The 15,615-nt window shown below is 40.5% G+C and overlaps 1 protein-coding gene across 2 annotated transcripts in view; it reads left to right on the forward strand.

Annotated features, from left to right (window-relative positions):
* SLC22A16 (solute carrier family 22 member 16) overlaps window positions 1–15,615 on the forward strand; it is a 52,289-nt gene that overhangs the window by 33,714 nt on the left and 2,960 nt on the right. For both annotated transcript variants that reach the window (XM_026653673.2, XM_026653674.1), the window contains exons 2-7: window positions 777–1,253; window positions 4,455–4,572; window positions 6,730–7,279; window positions 8,629–8,756; window positions 9,158–9,267; window positions 10,460–10,559. In XM_026653673.2, coding sequence (XP_026509458.1) covers window positions 777–1,253; window positions 4,455–4,572; window positions 6,730–7,279; window positions 8,629–8,756; window positions 9,158–9,267; window positions 10,460–10,559 — 1,483 coding nt within the window. The remainder of the gene's footprint in view (window positions 1–776; window positions 1,254–4,454; window positions 4,573–6,729; window positions 7,280–8,628; window positions 8,757–9,157; window positions 9,268–10,459; window positions 10,560–15,615) is intronic.

Below are 15,615 nucleotides of genomic sequence, written 5' to 3' on the forward strand. Positions count from 1 at the left end.
GTGTGTGTGTGTGTGTGTGTGTGTGTGTGTGTGTGTGTGTGTGTGTGAGAGAGAGAGAGAGAGAGAGACTGTGTGTGTGACTTTTGTAGTTAATAAATTTGTTTTTGCTTTATCTAAACCGGTGCGTGAAAATTATAACTCAGGGGTAGGAAGTTGTTCCATATTCCTCTCCACATTGACGGAGGGAGCAAATTTTATGATCTTATGCTGTACTGTTCCCTGTGCAGTGCAAGACGGTATAATTTTGGGTTTATACTCCAGAGGGGGTGTGTGCCTGAGGAGCTGGGAGGTGCCCTAGCTGAAGCCTTCCCATGCAGGGGCTGGTCAAAGAGCCTGCCTGCATGTAACTGCAGTTGGGTGTGTCCCTACCTGTATGTATGCTGATGAAAGTGCAGGCTGAGCCTGGATGGCTTGTCACAGCAGTACAGTGTAAGAGAGAGCCCAGGCTGATGGATCAGGGGAGGGTCAGTGGTACCCCAGTTCCAGGTGGCACCCCGGAGGGAACCCATCACAAAAGTGTATTCTGATATTTCTTGGGAACTGAGAACATTACTTGTGTGGCACTCTGCTGGTGTTTGGTCTCTTGCAAGGTTTAATTAATTTAGAAGAACCACTACAGAACAAACCACTAGATAGCTAATTATGACTCCTTTTACAAATTTTTAAAAAATTACTAGATTGATATTAGCAACTAAATAATTTTGGTGGTCCTTTTCTTTTGTGTATGGAAATCTCTCAGATATTTTTCCCTATAAACTTTTTTTTTCTCATTACAGATTCCAAGCATGTGTATATTTTGCATCTGTCTTTCAAGCTATCTCATGTGGCATTCATTACTTGGCTTCCGTATTCATGGCTGTTACGCCTAAATTTGTATGCAGTGTTCCTGGAAATGTGACTAGTATACTGTTCAACAATTCCTCTAGTTCAAGAATAGAGGATATTTGGACACTGTGGACATCAACAAAAAATTACATTGTGGTCCAGCTGGAAAACGGAGAAATTTGGGAACTTGATCAGTGCAGCAGGTCCAAGCGGGAGGGCAGTTTGTATCTTGCATATGAATATTCTGGCAACAAGTCTGTTTTTTCTTGTTCTGACGGATATATCTATGATCACACAAAATGGAAGAGCACCATTGTTACAGAATGGGATTTGGTCTGTCACCGGGAATGGCTTGCAAAATTAACTCAGCCCACATTCATGCTTGGAGTCCTGCTTGGAGCAGTGATTTTTGGTGATATGGCTGACAGGTACAGTGCCATCCTCTTAATACTGTAGTTTAAGAGTGCAATAACTCTGTATGTGCCTAAATGCTTTGCTCTTATATTAGATACTAATTTAAAAGAAGTTTAATCTAATTGCTGTTTTATTAACAAATGTGTTCTTCAACAGAGCTTATATTTATCTTTCTCTGATACAGATGATTTGTGTTTTTCTATCAGAAAACTTCAAAAACTGTTGATAGAATTTTTTTTTAAATGTCATGTTTTATATCAAATGTAGGCCCTGATCCTGCAAGCTACCCCATATGTGTGGTACCTTGTACCTAAGCAGAGCTTTCTGCAGGATCAGGGTCATAGTGAGTTTCCCTGGTAATAGTTCCCCCTTTCCCTCTACCCATTCTCCTCATCTTATTTATAATAAAAAAGAGAAATGTTTATGATGGATATGAGGAATAGTTAAAGCTATGGTGTAAGGTTAAAAATAATATATTTAAAAAAAAAAAAACAAATTTCCTGACCTCTGTCATTACTACTACTTTATGGGACTGATGCAAGACTTTGGGATTTGAATTTGGTCCTGTATTACTAAAACTAAAAATCTACTGTATTTTTCACCATTACTGGTTTACCTTTTTTTTTTGCATTTCAGTCTGTATGAAGGAAGGAAATAGACCAATCAGTTTCCCTTTAGTTTGCCATCAGTTTCACTTCCTCCAGCAGTAGTATAATGCTGAAATATTTCAGTTGTCAACACATTATGTAAATGCATAAAGAGGAGCTTATTTTTTCAGTTGGATTTTATAAAAGTATGGAATTGGTTCTCTTAATCTAAGGTTTTGTAAAACTTTCTTTAATACAAAACCTGAATTCAGAGCCTAAATTGAACTGACAGTGTCTCTTTAAATCAGTTATAATATTTTCAGTTAATATGCAGACACAGATAATGACATTATATCACATAATTCTCAGTTAGAATAGCTCGAGCTCTAGACATCCATTTAAGAGAATAAACATATTGTATTTTATGGAGTTACAACAAAAAGTTTTACATCTGAAAGTTATTACTATCTGACAGCTTTTGACTGGTAGGAAATAAGTTGGTAGTTTCAGTCCAGTTTTCAGTCAACAGATGTTCCCAGCAGAAGAATGACCACAGCAGAACTAATTAGAATCTCTGCTGAGAATCTTGGCAGAGATTAAGGATTGAATGGGCATGAAGACAACTACCTCCTCCATTCTTCCAAGGCCTGGTCTTCACTACATAGTTAAGTGGACATAAGGCAGCTTACATTGACCTAATTATGTCAGTGTACACACTACAGCCTTGCTCCCGCCAATGCACGTGCCCTACTACACAGACATCATAACGCCAGCTCCATGAGAGGCATAGGGCTTAGGCTGGTGTAGTTAGGGAAACGCAGTGTCTGCACAGACACTGCAATACTTACATCGGCTGTTGGCTGTCTTGTCAATTTCAGGGCTCCATGCTGGAGCTGTGAAATTGACAAAAAAGCCGGGCAGTTAGAGCCCAGCTGCCCCCGTTTCCCTGCTCACAGCCAAGCTGTGCTCGCCTGGCTCCCCCACTCCGGCTGGGAGCGGGGACCCCGCCCCTCTTCAGTCGGTGGAAGTGATCCTGGTGAGGATGCACACCACCGACAGAAGGAGGGACATGAACCACCGCAGTAATTACTGTGGTGGAGGCTCTAAATTGACCTAACATTGGTCGACTTAAGTCTGTAGTGTAGACTTACCCTAGGTCAGGGTTGAAGCACACTGGCAGGGCATGGTAGGGAAATTTGCAGTGCAGCTGTCTGGGCTATATCTGTTCTGTAAGACTTCACATTCCAGTATTATTTTAATGTGGTACCAAATTCATGTACAAAAAACCAAAACTGACCCCAAACCCAAATCTCCAAAAGCTGCTGCTGCTGAAGATAGAAATAATACATCTCTACATCAGAGAATAAAAATGAAACAGGGCCTGTTCCTTATCTAGTCGACACCTGAAACATACTCTTTATTATGAACATTGTTAAACAAAATAGGACAGAGGTAATCCATAAATAGATTTTATTTCTGTTAGAGTTTGTTTTCTCTTCAGTTGAATTTATTGGTGTTGACTTCTTCTGGTTATTTGTTTATATATAGCATGTTCTGGTAGATCAAAATGTTTTCTACCTGAGATGATATGGAAACCGGACAAACAAATTTAGGATTCCTTTTATGTTAAAGACCTTTGTTTCAGGATGAGGAATGACACATAATTTAAGACCTGGCTTGTAATATTTATAATAAGCTAAAATTTCACATAATTTTATTTCCCTGCTAATGTACTTATTGTATATGTGACATTTAACATAGGTGGGCATTCCTGGTAGTGAGTTTGTGTGTGCACTTATGAAATCAGAGAATTCTGGGGAAGTATCTGATTACCATTTATTAGATATTTTATCTTCATGTAATTTGGAGGAATTAAGGTAAAAAACCTTTCATTGGAACCCACGTTATATTTTGAGATGGCAAGAGATAGCATGAGTTATTGCATGCTAACCTGTGCTGGAACATGTTCAGTAGCTGTTACTTAAAATAAAATGTCCAAGAAAGAGAGAGAGAGAGAGAGAGAGAGAGAGAGAGAGAGAGAATGGAGTGAATCTGTGGAAAATGGCAGATTACAGATGCGGAAGTTAAACGTAAAGCTCAATATGAACATACATAGTGCCCTTTTCTCTGGAGACCTTCCTTCCAGTCATGGAAAGTTGGGTGGGGCTCCCTTTCATCAGTACTACTTTTAAATTGGACACAGTGGTAGGTACAGAAAAAATAAAAGTTTTCCCCTCACCTAGAGAACAATATATCAGAGCTAAGATCAAACCTTGGGCTACTGTGGTAGTGCAGTGCCCTAAATACAACACTAGTGATTCTTTTCATATTTACTATAATTCTTATTGATAAGATTTCCAAAGTTTCAGTTGGTTTTTAGTACAATATTTTTATCACGTCACCCCATTGTTCACTCTGTGTATTTGTTCTATCCTTCCCTCACCTTGTGTCTGTCTTATGCATCTTCATTATAAGCTCTTTGGGGCAGGGATCCTCTACAGCTCTGTGTCTGTGTTTGTACAGTGCCTAGCACAATGGGGCCGTGTTTTTGGTTGGCCCTCAGGCACTCTCATAATAAACATGGTTAATAATAAGAAATAATTATGATGTTTTTATTGTTCTGTGCAGAGTGGGAAGACGGTATATAATGTGGTTCACAAGCACTGGTCAGTTTTTATTTGGCATTGCAGTGGCATTCACATTTGACTACTACAGCTTTGTGATCATACGTTTTCTCCTTGCTATGGTAAGTATAGATGCTCATCCTAATTCTTTTTAAATGCAGTTTCCTAATGTTCCTCAGGAAAGCCCTCCATAATTTCTCCCTATTCCTTCCCTTCTCCAGTTTTTAAAAGCCCCATGTGTTGCCACAACACTCTCTTTAGCAAAGGAGTGAGAATCTGAACACTGCTTCTTCAACACCCTTCAGTGCCCTTTCTCTTTGTTTTAACCGAAAGGGTGCATATGAAGCAATATTTGGTGCTTCCTTCATCAAGGGCTGACGATGCTTCTTTTAGCACAGTCTCAACCCCAGCTAGACTCGTAGTTAGGTGAGAGACAAAGTTTGAGTAGCAAACTCTGGTTCCTGCATTGCAGCTTGCATTGCATTGTTATTTATGGTGTATTACTAGAAATAGACTTTATTTTTGTTAAAATATAGTCATGGTTTTACCCCAGCTATGTTCATTGATAGGGGATAGTTGCCCTTTTTTCTGATGTGCATATTTTCTGTTTTTTAAACTACATCTAAAACGCTGAATATATGTGTAAACAGATAGGCTTGGTAAACATCCTAAAAACTTCTACTATACTTGTGTGTATGTCAGCATATTTAATTTTTTAGCAACCAATTTCAAATTGCTACCCTATATTCAAAGGTATACGTTTTGTGGGCTTTGCTTTTAGAATGCTTTGACTATTGAGAAAGATGGTGTGAGGAAAAATGAAATAAGTGGGTTTAAAATAGTTTAGAAGTCAGAAAAATTCACCCAAGTATAAAGCATCAAAGATTATTCTCTTTACCTGTTGCTGGCAAAGCATAAACCAAGAGGGGTCCTTGACTCTGGAATTCACTTCCCTCCTTCGCCTGCCAGAGGTTAGATTTATTCGCTGCCAGGAATGCTGCAAAGCCTATCTTTTCTCGCAGGCCTTAAGAGCCTGCTCCAGTGCACAGTGATCAGTGCATAATTTGTTCCTGAGTGTGCCATGACTAGCCCCAGCACCTCCAGGCTTGGCAGTTCAGAGCCCTGTTGCCTCTGTGCTTGCCACATCAGTTATGAATGTAAAAAATTGCTTGAGCCCCAGCACCTCTTTCACTACAATTTAAGCACTGCCAGTGATGTCAACAGGAGTCTCTCTAGTGATTTCACTGGGCATTGGATGAGGTTTGAGGGAGGTTGAGGGGGTTTATAAATGGAAGTGCTAGAGATTAAGACTCTGATTGAACAAGCAGACCCTGCGTGGGCACAGAGCCCCACTGAAGTCAGTGAAGCTCTGCAGAGGCCTAAGTATCTGACCACAGGGATCCACTTCCAGGACTGGGGCTTAAAAACCCTAATCTTACACCATTGAAATCAATGAGGGCATTCCAATTACCTTCACTGCGTGCAGGATCAGATCTTAAAGAATGATTTCGATGGTTAAGTATAATGCATATATATTTTTCACTTTTGTATGGGAATTTATTAATTGGAGATTTTATAACTGGAGATTTGATTAATCAAAATATTATATGGGAAGCATCTTTAGATTTTTCTAATTGTGTGTTTTTAAATGTTTTCAGATGCCTAAAACACTAGATATGTGCCAGAGAAATAGAAATCAGTACATTCTCTAAATAAATACTTTAATGCAAAACATTAGTATGGTTAGAAAACTTATGGGAGCCTATGAAAGTGTAAGGAAGATTCTCTTTCAACTATGACTTAACAGGATAGTATACCAGGGGGTGAAAAATCATTATTTTGAAATATGCAGTTCTGTAGTATGCAGGTTATTATGCTTAAAACTATGCTTAAAACTAAGGCCAAGATTTTCAGAATGGCTATTGGTTTTGGGTGCTTCAATTTTTCTAGTGTCCAAATTGTTTCACCTTCAAGGGGCCTGATTTTTAAAGGCTTTTTAAAAAGGTATTCCCCACAAACGGAGGTATCCAAAGTCACTAGCCATTTCTGAAAATCGCGACCTGATATTTTACAGGTCTGAAATCAGTTTTACCTAAAGTTGATTGTTTTTTTCAGGATTACTGTTGCTCTCTCTGAGTGCATCATACGCCAATACAGGGCAAGTTAGGCGGCTCTTAAGACATCCAACATAAACAAACATGGAAGTATTGGCCATCTGTTTTTGGTGTCGTCACACAAAGGGAATAGACATAAGCTTTTCTCTGTTTTTTTCCCCTCAGGTTTCAAGTGGCTATCTGGTTGTGGTTTTTGTTTATGTGACAGAATATGTTGGCATTAAAGCTCGAACATGGGCGTCCATGCATGTCCATGCTTTTTTTGCTGTAGGAATCATGGTTGTGGCACTGGTAGGATTTTTGGTGCGGACCTGGTGGATCTATCAGATATTTCTTTCTGTAACAACTCTCCCCTTTGTCTTGTGCTGCTGGATGCTCCCAGAGACACCTTTCTGGCTACTGTCAGAGGGAAGATACGAAGAAGCACAAAAAGTAGTTAATGTAATGGCGAGATGGAATAAAGTAAGCACTCCTTGTAAAATTTCTGAACTGTGTTCAATTCAACAAGATGATCTAGTCAGATGCAGAACGGGTGATAATGACACTTCTACAGCGAAGAAGCACAGCATCTTAGATCTGTTTTATAATTGGCACATTGCAAGAAGGACCATTACAGTCTGGCTGATTTGGTTCACTGGGAGTTTAGGATACTATGTATTCTCCCTGAGTTCCGTCAATCTAGGAGGCAATGAATATTTAAATCTATTTCTCATAGGTAAATATCTATTTATTTTATTCTGTTTATGACAGAACTAGAACTTATAATTTATAAATGTCTAAAGATCTAACAGTCAATTTCCTGACCCCCAATTACCTGTACCATCACCAACCCCATTTAAAATTGCATATTTAATTCTTGTCAACTTGAAATATAGTTATTTTACAAAAGCAAGCTTAGAGTATGTTAAGGTACTATATTATCCTTGACTTCTCCTGCCAATTTTTGTGCTTGTAAAACCACCTTTTTCTATTTTTAAAATTGTTTCTCTCTGCCCGGTTCTGTGAAAGAATCACACAAACAGGGAAAATTGACTAACAGTACAGGGGAAACTATTAAATTGATGAAATACTATCCAAGTAAACACTAAGAAAAATAGAGATTTTCTTCACTAATTTTTTTAGTCATAATAATATTAGATTATACTGGTAACACTATTAAACTCATAATTTTTAAGTTTGTTAGAAGTGTGTTTTTTAAATCTAAGGGGCAATGTTTCTTTAATGTAGTCTTTAATTTAATGTTGCAAATTTTCTCTTGACACGATAAAATTGGTCAGCACATATAGGGCCTGATCTAAAGTCTATTTAAGGTCATTGGAAAAATTCCCATTGAGTTTGGTGGCCTTTGGATCAGGCTCCAGTCCTGTAAAGGACTTAAGCATATGCTAGCTTTAAACATATGAGTAATCCCAATAAAGTCAATGTGACTATTCATGTGCTCATAAGCACTTTGAAGGATTGGAATACTAGTGAATTAATTTTAAGTTGCCATGTATTATTACATGTTAGTAACTTGATGGTTGTGTTGAGAATAGGATGCTAATGTTGCTAAAATAACTAAGTTGTTATGATACAGTACCATAAATAAATCAGTGTGTTAGCAAATTTCAAAACTATTTTCTTTGTCTTCTGTGACCCACCTTGCAGGGTCCAAGAGCCCGGGCTCCAGCCTGAGGCTGAACATCTACACTGGAGTTAAACAGCCCCTTAGCCCAAGCCCAAGTCAGCCTGTGGGTTTTTAATTGCAGTGTAGACATATCCGTACAGGCCTATCTCCACATCATAAGGGCAGCTGCAGCTGCCTTGTGCCTCTTTGCCTGGTGCATTTCTTATTCCCCACCACCACATTTATGCCAGTATAAGCCCTCCACTGACATTTTTGCCACCAGTGGGTTTATCCCAAAATGTTGGTGAAATACATCTTTCACCTAATGCCTATATCTTTTAAAACCAGTTTAATCATTAGACTAAATAAATGCTCATAAAAAGCAAATCAGAATTATTTTTAAGGGTATTTGCAGTCATATTTTCATGGTGTAAAACCAGATACATTCATAATGACAGGTGCCGTGGAGCTTCCTGCGTATGTCGTTGCTTGCATTGGGATGGACAAACTGGGAAGGAGAAACACATTGACTCCATTTCTTATATCAAGTGCAGTGATCTGTGCTTTGATTATGCTGATCCCTCAGGTTAGTCACTTACCATTTAAAATGTTACCTATATTGTGGGGAATCTGAGATATGTTAATGCAACATCTCTTTCTAAGGCCTGAGATTGATTAAATGTAGTCTAGAAATGAAGCTGGAGTTCTTTACAATAGATTTTCCATATTTCTGTTAAAGGTTCCAAACTAACATTTCTAGCTCTTAATTAAACAAAGGGTTGGAAATAAGCTGGTTAGTAAACAAAACCACACACAGCCATTATTTATTGGTGGAAATAATCAGGAAAGTATATGGAATAAGTATTGCTCTCTGTTTACAGAAAGATCACAGTTTGCAGTCTAAATTTTTCAAAATAAATGAACAGCATTGAATTTGGCATGGTGAAGTTTTCTGGGGCTTTATATATTTGTACTCTCTTTTTATAGGATTTCAGTATATTATCTGTCTTAGCAAATATGGCTGGAAAGTTTGCAATTGGCGTTGCATTTGGCCTCATTTACCTTTACACAGCAGAACTGTATCCAACAGTTATACGGTAAGAACTTTAAAATAATTTGCCATATGTTTTTCATTATTTTCTATTTCTTCCTTTCATTTGTTATGCTTTTGGGGCCAAATCTTGCACCCACTGAAGTCAATGGCAGTGTTCCAAGTGACTTTGCCAGTGTAGGATCAGTCTCTTTTTTCTTATAGAATTCTCTGGTTTTGGCTCTGCAGTAAATGCATTTATTTTCTGTTCCCCTCTACATAGACTGGTCCCACTGAGGTACAAGAAAAATGCTCAGTATTCTTAGCATTCAGTTCCCTCTTTCTGAATGTTCATGGTCATTAAGAATATGATTTATACTGAATGCTCAATATACTTTTTATTCTATTTATAGAAGCAACCAAGTTCACTATAAGATCAATTTAGATTAGCATAACTATATTTTTATAAGCATCTGTGCATTTCTAATTAATTTAGGGTTACCATCCGTCCGGGTTTCCCCGGACATGTCCGGCTTTTTCAGTGTTAAATGGCCGTCCGGGGGGGATTTCTAATTAAGTAGAAATGTCCGGGATTTCCCCCTTCCCCTTGTGCGGCGCGTCTGATTGGACGCCTGGCCTGATTGACAGCTGCTCGCAGCCACTAGGGCCTCTAGCAGCCAGAGTCCCTCCCCCTCTCCCTCCTCCCCCACGGAGCAGGGGGGCTGTGTTTAATTCCACGTGGAGCTCTCGCAGTTCTCCCTCTGCCGGGTGAGCGGGGGGGGGGAGCAGGGCAGGCGGCGGGGTGTGTGTGTGTGTAGAGGCTGCAGGGGGGGGGTGCAGAGGCTGCAGGGCGAGTGGGCAGCAGGGGGCACAGAGGCTGCAGGGGCGGGGGGGTGCAGAGGCTGCAGGGTGAGGAGGAGCAGGGCAGGCAAGGGCATAGGGGCTGCGGGGCGAGTGGGGAGCAGGGAAGCACTTAGCAACCCCCAACCAAGATCAGAGCGGGAGGGAGGAGGGGGAATGCAGGGTGCTCAGAGGAGGGGGCAGAGTTGGGGCAGGGACTTTGGGGAAGGGGTTGGAATGGGGGCGGAGAAGGGGTGGGGTTGGGGCAGGGCCGGGGGTGGGGAAGGGGCGGAGTTGGGGCGGGGCCGGGGCCCCGTGGAGTGTCCTCTTTTTTAAATGTTTGAATATGGTAACCCTAATTAATTGCTATATCTCATGTCACTCTCATTGGGCCTTGTTTCTTCTTGTCTTACCTCCAGGTCACTTGCTGTAGGAAGTGGGAGCATGATGTGTCGTGTAGGGAGCATAGTTGCTCCTTTTTGTGTTTACCTGACTAGTGTTTGGATCTTCATGCCACAGGTATGTGTTGATTTTGATAGTCAAAAAAATTGTTATCCATTTTACTGAGATTTAAAGTTGAAGTGCAGATATGTTCAAAAGGAAAGGGGGGAGGGATAGCTCAATGGTTTGAGCACTGGCCTGCTAAACCCAGGGTTGTGAGTTCAATCCTTGAGGGGGCCTCTGGGGCAAAATCAGTACTTGGTCCTGCTAGTGAAGGCAGGGGACTGGACTCAATGACCTTTCAGGGTCCCTTCCAGTTCTATGAGATAGGAATATCTCCATATATTATTAGATTATATTATTATTAAATATTCTCATTGTTAATTTAAATTCTCTGATTTTTAGCTATATATTTTTAAGAATACGAATCTGAACTCAGGAGTGAGCCTCTGAGGCACTGAAATCTTCTGAACAATTGATATTACAGGCACTTTAAAGAAGACAGACATATCTTGTATGCATTGAATACTGGTATAAAATTGTTACTATCTTTTGTATGAAGATGTACTGTATCATTCATGTAATTTGGAGTAAGTGTCTCATTCCTAAATTGAAAGTGTTTGTATTTAGTCAAGATCTTGATTGAGCAACCGTCTTTTCTCGTTGCCATCAAGCTCCTTTTGAAGAAGCAGAATAGCCTAACACAGATGATGGGGGAGGGAGCAAACATTAAATCCCGCTGATGATGACAAGATCCTCCATCTCTGTCAGTCAAGTGAAGCATAGATGCCATGTTAGATCACATGAGATGAACTGGAGCCCTCTCTATGGAAAACAAGCCTAGCAAATCTAAGCTTTCATGGACCACCAGCCTAACTATGATCAAAACATCCTGCTGATATGGAGTGCTAAAAAGAATAAGGACAGAAGCAGCCGAATAGTGGGGCAGTGAGATGTTGAGGAGGTGGCATAGATGGGATAGTCAGAGCATAACCAGGTGAGAAATAACTCAAGAAGTGACTACAGAAGAAAATGATGCTCTCGTGATGCTCATTAGGACTCTGACAATCAACAAACCTTGGAATCAAGAGACATCTTCTTTTTGTAGGTGGCTGCAACCTCATTCCACCATGTGATCCAACAGTCATCTGTAACTTTAACTTTCCCATGAAGATGAGATAGGGCAGTTTCTTTGTAGAAGAAATTGGGCACTTTCTTAGCATTACGTGGATTTTGGAGTTCATTTTGTCCAAAATATTTTTAACAGTATACTTATATTCAGTGCATACAAGTTATCCCCTATTCTCTTTATGAAATCTATTATGTGTGCTGCTCAGAAATTCTACAATTGCTTAATCTTGCTTTTTCAGAAGGGGTAAGTTTAGGTTCATATACATAAATGGTTAGAAATCTTATATTGAGGAGTTAAACTGATAATGAACTTATTTTACCCATTTTACTTTTAAAAAAAATTACTTTTACTTCTTTGAAAAAACTTTACAACTCACTTTTAATATCACAGCTTGTATGTGAATTACAGATGTAAAGAAGGTGAAAGCGTATTGGCCTGAATTTTCAACCCAACCTCTCTTCCTGTGTTTCTGTTTTTGCGCACACACAGTTGGGTTTTCCTACAAAGGTAGAGTAGTGTCCATTTGATTTTAAAAATATAAAATCTACATTTGTGAATGCTAGAGACTGGTTTGAGATACTGTCTGAAAACTTGGCCCATTATGTAAGTAACCTATGTCCAGTATTTTAGGAATCATTTGTGATGGTGGGGAAGCAGAGTAGGAATGAATAAATAAAGTTCTTAGCAAGCACTCTTATCACACCAAAGAAATGAACCTAGAAAATACATGAAAAACAAGATCTGAAGAGCATGTAATCGTAGGAGAAAAAGTCCCCTTTGTCTCTTCTTCTTCCCTTCAGAGTTTTGCTTTTCACTAGCAGTGATAAGGCTTATCTGTTCAGAACTCCTGCAGTTAAAACACAGCTGGGGGAAAGTTTAAACATTTGAGAACACTGTAAGTGGCACTGCAAATATTTCAAATATGGACAACTCTCAGTACAATAAAAACACTCACATACAGTGCGAAACTTTGTTACAATAGTGACTGTAAATGTATGTTTTCATAACAAACTTCTACCATCAGGCATTTGTAAGTTCACTAAAAACTTTGCCTTGGGCTGAAGCTTATCATGCAAGGTCTCAGCTAACACACATTTTTGGGTAAAATTTGAACAAAATAGATGGATTTTTTTAAATAGATTGACATAGGTTATGTTGATACAGTATATTGTTTATGCCACACATCTTATATTCCGTTAAGTTTTTATTGCTACTCATTTTCATCATAACTCATTTTTGGCTCTGTCTCTCAAGAGTAGTGCAGACCATCCCAAAGAATGCCAATAAATCTTGAAATACCCGCAGTTGTCTAGAGAATTTGTAGTTTTAAAGTTTAAATTAAGGCCCCAGTTCAGTAAAGCACTTGAGCTTGTGCTCTAGTGCCATGAACATCAAAAGAACTTAGTTAGCAAAAGTGTTTATGCCCATAACTAACAGATTTTATTCCATATTTATCGAAAAATTTAAGGCATATAATATGTATGAGACACATCACCGATCCCTGTGTTATACGAATAAAAACAATATACAAAAAGGTTTAAGACATTTATTATGAATAAGCAAAAGGCCAGATTGTGCACTAACATCCCGCCCCCACCCATGCAATCTCACTGGTTTAAAACAGCACCACATGTAGCCCCCTCGCACCCACCAATGATTTTGAACAAATAACAATGACTTAAATAATAAGCAGTTCTACAGCTTGCCATTTATATGACATTTTAAATGTCAATTCATTAATCCAATATCATCCAATTTATTCTTTTTTATCCTTTCTAGGAAATACCTCAAAAATACTTTATAGAGAGAGGTAGAGGAAGAGAATGAGAATGCTTTACAGCTCTGGGTACAGCAGCTCTCATATCAATAGGGGAAACTGACACATGAGGATGGAATAGAGTAAATAGCTGATAGTAAAGAGGAAGTGATTATGCTTGTAAAGTAGTTACAGTTAGGAGGGGAATAGATACATGCAGGGGCAGATTAGTGTATGGACCCATGGGGCCCATGTCCAGGGGCCCCAGCCAATTGGGGGGCCTCAGCAGGATCACCGGAACTCCGCCTCACCCCCTGCTCCTCCTCTCTGCCCCTGGGGCCCTGCCGCCCTGTTCCTCCTCGTCCTTTTCCTCCTGAGGCCCTGCCCCCTGGCTAGGCTGGACGCAGGAGTTGTAGGATGAGAATGTTCTGCCCTGCCAAGCTTCCCCCCCAGCCCCTCCCTTCCACGTGGAGCCACCCCCCAGCCCCTCTCTTTCCCCCCTCCCTCCTGCTCAGTGCTGCCCCCACACCCCCAGCCCCTCCCTTCCACGTGGAGCCACCCCCCAGTCCTCTCTTTTCCCCCCTCCATCCTGCGCAGAGCTGCCCCCACACTCCCAGCCCCTCTCCCTTCTGCGCGGAGCTGTCCCCCTCCCAGCCCCTCTTCTTCCCCCCATGTTACACATGGGTATAGTAAAACACACAGGGGTTAAGTGAATTGCCTACAGTGAAGCACAAAGTGAATCAAGTATCACTGCTAGTTAGAAAACTCAAAAGTCCAGCCTGCCAGTCTCCAACTCTTACCAATAGACAATACTGTTTTAATAGAAAACCTCATGTCTCAGCTATTACAATATTTGGCACTTAGGCAGAGTTCTCTGACATAATGCTGTATTATGTGTGCAGACAGCTACAGCTGTCCACATTCACTCACCTGAAACTCAGGTTCCAAAACTACTGTCACAAATATCAGCAGGGTTATTAATTCAAAACCAAACAATTTATTGTCAACAAGGAGTTGGGGTGCCTGAGAGCAGCCCCCAGCCCGTGTCCCTGCCCCCCAGGGTGTGCCATCCAGGACATATGGAGGGTCCAGGGCTCCCCACAGCAGCCCAGTCTCCCTGGGTGGCTTTTACCATGGCTCGACTTCCGGCCAGGCCAGGAGGCAAGGCCATGGGGGGAAGGGGAGAAGCAGGGGGCGGGGCCCCATGGTGGGATGTCGGGGGGGGGCCCAATGTTCCTTGTGCCCAGGGCCCCAATAAATCTTAATCTGCCTCTGGATAGATGTGCTTAATGGGAGGGGAGGGGAGGGTGAGTATGATTCAGAATGAATTGGAGACTAACTGGAACAGTACGGTGGGATTTCCAAAAGCATTCAGCACTGGCCTACTCCTGTTCCCACTGAAATGACGGGAGCCTGATTTGCATTTATACTAAGACTCTTTTGCACCACAGTGGTATTGTAAAGATGCTTTAAAGTAGGAGTATGTTTCATTTACACACACTTTCAGCCCTTTGCACTGTGTAAAGAAGCCTTAGTGTAGATGAGAATCAGGACCTAGAAATTTTACCATTGACATCAGTGTGACCAGGAAAAGGCCAAACCTGAGCGCTTTTGGAAATTCCATCTAAGAGTTTAAAGGCAAGATCTAAACAGAGGCAGTGTGTGGAGATTTCCAGACAGTCAATGTGACAACACAGGTCAGAATGACTCTTAACTACGGAGAATTGACTACAGGATAAGTGAACAATTTCCAGCTTCAAAAGCATCCATTGGATGCTTTTACAGATTGTGTTATTTTTCTCAACATTTGTGGTATAACAGTAACATTATGATGGCAGAAAAAATGAGGGAGCTGACAGCTCTTTTCAAGGAAAATATTGAAAAATATTAAAGATGGGATCTAGTAGTTAGTGTATACAATTAATCCTCCCCTTGAAATAATCACTTCACTGATATCCCTCCTATAAGTGTATACCTGCCTGCAGAGACCTCCTCCAGTCTGGCATTCATTCCTGCTGTAGTAGTAATGTTAGCCTTCTTTTCTAATTCTTCATTGTAGGAATGTAACGGTTTTACTTTCATTGTAGTACGTAGCATTCAACAGTATTTTGCTTAATTTTTTACTCTTTTAGCTTCTGTACTCAATATGAGTGTAAGAGAGAGAGAGTGTTTGAAACAGAGGTAATTCTGCTTCTCCCAGAGGATTGCTTAAGACAATTGGCGGCTCTGGCCCTGGGGGATCATAC

The sequence above is a fragment of the Terrapene carolina genome, unplaced genomic scaffold (genome assembly GCF_002925995.2).
Source record: "Terrapene carolina triunguis isolate 2854851 unplaced genomic scaffold, T_m_triunguis-2.0 Scaffold42, whole genome shotgun sequence".
NCBI classification, from domain to species: domain Eukaryota; kingdom Metazoa; phylum Chordata; order Testudines; family Emydidae; genus Terrapene; species Terrapene triunguis.